Genomic DNA, 4,137 nt, shown 5'->3' on the forward strand with positions numbered 1-4,137 from the left:
AAAAATAACTTAGGAGGCATTAGTTATCAGAAAGACAGGGAAGGCAAGGTAAAACATTCGGATTTAAACAGAATTTTTGGATACTTGTTAAGTAAAACTGAAGTCTCACTGAAAAGAATTTGATATTGCAAAATAAAATACTTCAAAAATATTTGAGAATTTTCAAAAAAAACCCCCAAACCTACAATGAGATTATTACAAATGATGAGTTTCCTAAATTGTGCTCCAAACGTGAAAACATTCTAACACTGTACTTAGAGGTAACTCTTAGATTAACTCTGAGATAATTACTTCCATTATCTTAAAATAGGTATTTCTTTGTCCTAGTTGAACCTCCTTAATGTTGTTATTCTCTATTAATACATTACCTCAATCTATGCTGGGTGTTTTAAACGAAAATAGATTACTCTCTTTAGAATCAAAGAAGAGTGGTTGTTGGAAGGGATTTCTGAAGGTCACCTGGTCTAACAAATTTGATGTGAGATAGCCTTGGTTAGTTAAGTCTCGATATCTGCAAGGAAGGAGATCCCACAACATCTCCAGGCAACCTTGTTCAGTGTTTTACCACCCTTATTGCAAAGATTTTTTTCTTTATAGCTACTTGAAATTTCTTTCTCTGCAATTTGTGCTACTACCTCTCATTCTTTCACTGCGCATCTTTGAAAAGCCTGGCTTTATCTTCTCTATTACTACCCTTCAGGCAGCTGAGGACAGTCATATGATATTCTCAGGACTCTCTTCTCCAAGGCAAAGAAATGCAGGTCGTGGCTTCTTCCTCATACATCTTTTGTTTGGGTGCCCTCACCATGAAGTAGCCTCCACTGAACTCACTCTGGGGTTTCATTATATTTTCCCAGTTTTTCTTTCACTAGACACACTACTCAAGTACTCACATGCATGGCCCCATCAGTGCCAAACAGGCACATGCACTAATGTAATCTTTTGTTTTCACCTTGGATTAATTCATAAATCAGAAAACGTTTTTGGTATATGAGATAGGTACAGAAACAATACATTTTGAGACTTCTTTCCAAATCTCTTACAAACAGGTTTATATAAAATAATGAATTAAAAATTCCTTCTCTTAAAACACTGATTTGCCTGTTGAGAGACTAATCAGTATAGATCAGGGTGCTTTTTTTTTTTTAAATGAGCACAACACACCTACAACACTAGTTCAATGCCATTTCCTGTTGGAGTTCATGGTTTGAGACTAGATTTAATTAAAATAGAAGGTTTCAAGAAGTGGATTGATTCTCCTTCGATTTTGTCACCATTGAAGAACTGCTCTCTTTTTCAAAAATCATCCACACCACAAGCAGCAGAAAATTTGTTCCACTTAGCATGTCAAAAAAATGCTGCTTCCATTTTCTTCTCCATTACCAATAAGTCTGTCTCATCTAATTCCTGCATCTTGTCCTTTTGGCATCATCCAAGTTTAGAATTGGCAATATACTACATTCAATCAACTACGCTGAATCTTCAACAAGACCCATTCTGTTCAAAAATTCAGCAAAGCAAAGTATGATTAATCCAGACTGAAAACATGTGAGGGCCTGAGGTAAGAGAATGAAGATCTGAAAGTCCTCATAGTTCTACATCAAACAACCTGCCTTTTAAACACTATTTAATAAGGAGGAAAAAAGTGAACCCTCTTGCTTTAAAATTAAATACAAGACATGTTATTTAAAATAAATAATTAATTTTTGAATTAGTCGTTCCATGAAGCTAATGACATAAGAACAAATAAGCTTGTAATTTGGTTGCAATATCAAAGTCACCTACCACACTTTCAGGATTTGCACTGTGTTTAGGAGGGCAACGATATCATCTCCTCTGCTAGTAAATGACATAACTGGAAACCTTAACAGGTTCAGGCTCACAACACTCCTTGAGGCAAAGGCTGTCTTTTTATTTTTTTGGACACAAATAGGTCTCACACAAACAGTGCTATCTAGGTATTAGCTGTGTAACACAGACTATGCAACCACATGCAACAATTTTTGCATCAGGCTCTAGCTTCTATATTCAAGACATTGTATCAGGAAACCATCTTGTATATTCAGATCTTCAAGTGATGAAATATTAATTTCATTTCTAAGAAAGCTGTTTCAAGCATTAGTTATCTGGTTTAAAAAAAAAGTTTCTAGCTTCAGCTCTAACTAATAGATTTCATTATACCTTTTACTTGCTAGACTGAAGACTTCTCCGGTTGTTTGGAAATGTTTCCAGACCTCTCTCTCTCTTAAGTGATCACTTTATCCTTTCTGATGAAATTAAATAAATTGCTAATTCCATCAGTGCAAGGCATGCTGTTTAACTGTCATTGAGGTAACTCCCATTATTGTTTCCCATTTTTACAAAACCTTGCCTGAAGTACAGACATCTGACCTTGATAAAGCACTTCAGGAATAGTCTCAATGTGATTTGCAGAAGTAATATTGCCTCATTTAACCTTTTTAATACTCTCCTACTTAGACAACTTTCCCAAAGAAAAATTAAAAAAATGCATTCCATTAGCACAAATTAATTCTACCAACACTGACATACCTCACGTAGCTGTTCCACAAGCTCTCTCTCTTCTCTCATCTGCTCCATTTTCCTTCGAATTGTAAATTGTGGGTCTATTGATTCCAAATTTCTTTGTGGTCTTAAGAACACTATAATTTCAAAAAAGACAGATTTAGATTAAAAACAAACACCTTGATTTATTAACTTCTAAATGAAGCAAAATCCTTAGGCACTGCCTCCAGCAAAAACTGTTAGAAAATTTCTCTGTCCTCAGGAGAATAAAAAAATCTGATCTTGGATTACAATCCTAAATGAGTATTTTTTGGATATTGCTCTAAACGGCATCCTGTGCCATCAATGGAGTGGATAATTTTTCAACCAAATCCTAATCTCAACATGCAAGTTTTGTCAAATCATTAAGCACTAGCACTGTCCCTTAGAGATTCTGATCTCTACAAAACTTTGTATCTAACATGGCAGGAAACACGTCTTACTTCTTTTAAGTAGAACCCTCTCCTACAAGGTGCTGAATTGTGTAACAAGCTGTGATAAGCATCTTCCTACACAGGATAAACTGCTTACTCGATAAGGTTATACTAAAAAAACCCCACCCACCAAAGAAAGACTGATGTAGGCAGACTTACTGAATGGCAAAGTCTGCCTACATTAAAAAGTCATATTGCAAATGTAGCAGTGCACAAACTCTTCACAGTACTTCCTCCCACCAATCCTGCAGAATGTATCACTTTGCCCACATACAGTTCCTTGAAATAATTACATGAAATCTCTGCAAATATGCACCTCTACATTTCCTTTTTTTGTGATCAATGACTGCTTTGAATGGTTCAGAAGAACAAAAAAGATGTACACTCAAAATGCAACTGTCACCTGTTGGCCACAAATTATAGGCCAACTTGACTATTATGGAAAATGATATTGCTTAAAAGAAAGAAGTGTTTTGTATTATTACTTTCACACCTCTCTCCTTAATGCAACATGAAACCCTAAGTAGCAATTAATGAAGTGGAAAGTATAAAGCCTAAACCAGTTACTGCTCAGTCTCAATTTTCTGCAACATAAATATTTACTATTATGATATTTACTTATGATAAGTTAACATAACATAAATATTTACAAACATATTTATGTTTGCAAGTATCAGAGTATTATTATGGACTTCATTCAGTTTGGTCACAATTATCTTTGTTTAGGCCTTTGCTATGTCAATATGAATGCCCCAAGATCTACTTCCTTCTGATTTCAGACTACAAAGATCTGTTAATGAAAAGTATCAACGTTACTTATTCAATTCCATTCACGAATGAAACATACATTCCACCACTAGGAAAAAGGCAGGCTCATCTCAAGGTGGTGGGAAACTACAATTAAAAGTTTCTAAATAAAATAAAATAAGTTTAATTGATTAAAAAAAGAACCAACACAAACCACCTTACACACTCAAAAGCACTAATTATAAAAGTTCCAGTTATATACCAAATGTAAAGAAAAATGTTCTAATACAGGAAGTTTTGGCAGTGCTGAGCATTGCTTGCTTCTCTGCATTACACACATTTTCCAGCACGGGGAGCCCGTACCTCACACATACCTGAATGTCTATTTTTCACT

General features: G+C 34.9%; 1 protein-coding gene across 1 annotated transcript in view; it reads right to left on the minus strand.

Annotated features, from left to right (window-relative positions):
* LRCH1 (leucine-rich repeats and calponin homology (CH) domain containing 1) overlaps positions 1-4,137 on the minus strand; it is a gene marked incomplete at its 5' end in the record, with an annotated part of 55,552 nt that overhangs the window by 10,647 nt on the left and 40,768 nt on the right. Inside the window, 1 exon segment of the mRNA XM_009706268.1 lies at positions 2,551-2,660. Coding sequence (XP_009704570.1) covers positions 2,551-2,660 — 110 coding nt within the window.

Source organism: Cariama cristata, unplaced genomic scaffold (assembly GCF_000690535.1).
Source record: "Cariama cristata isolate BGI_N322 unplaced genomic scaffold, ASM69053v1 scaffold29568, whole genome shotgun sequence".
Lineage (NCBI taxonomy): Eukaryota > Metazoa > Chordata > Aves > Cariamiformes > Cariamidae > Cariama > Cariama cristata.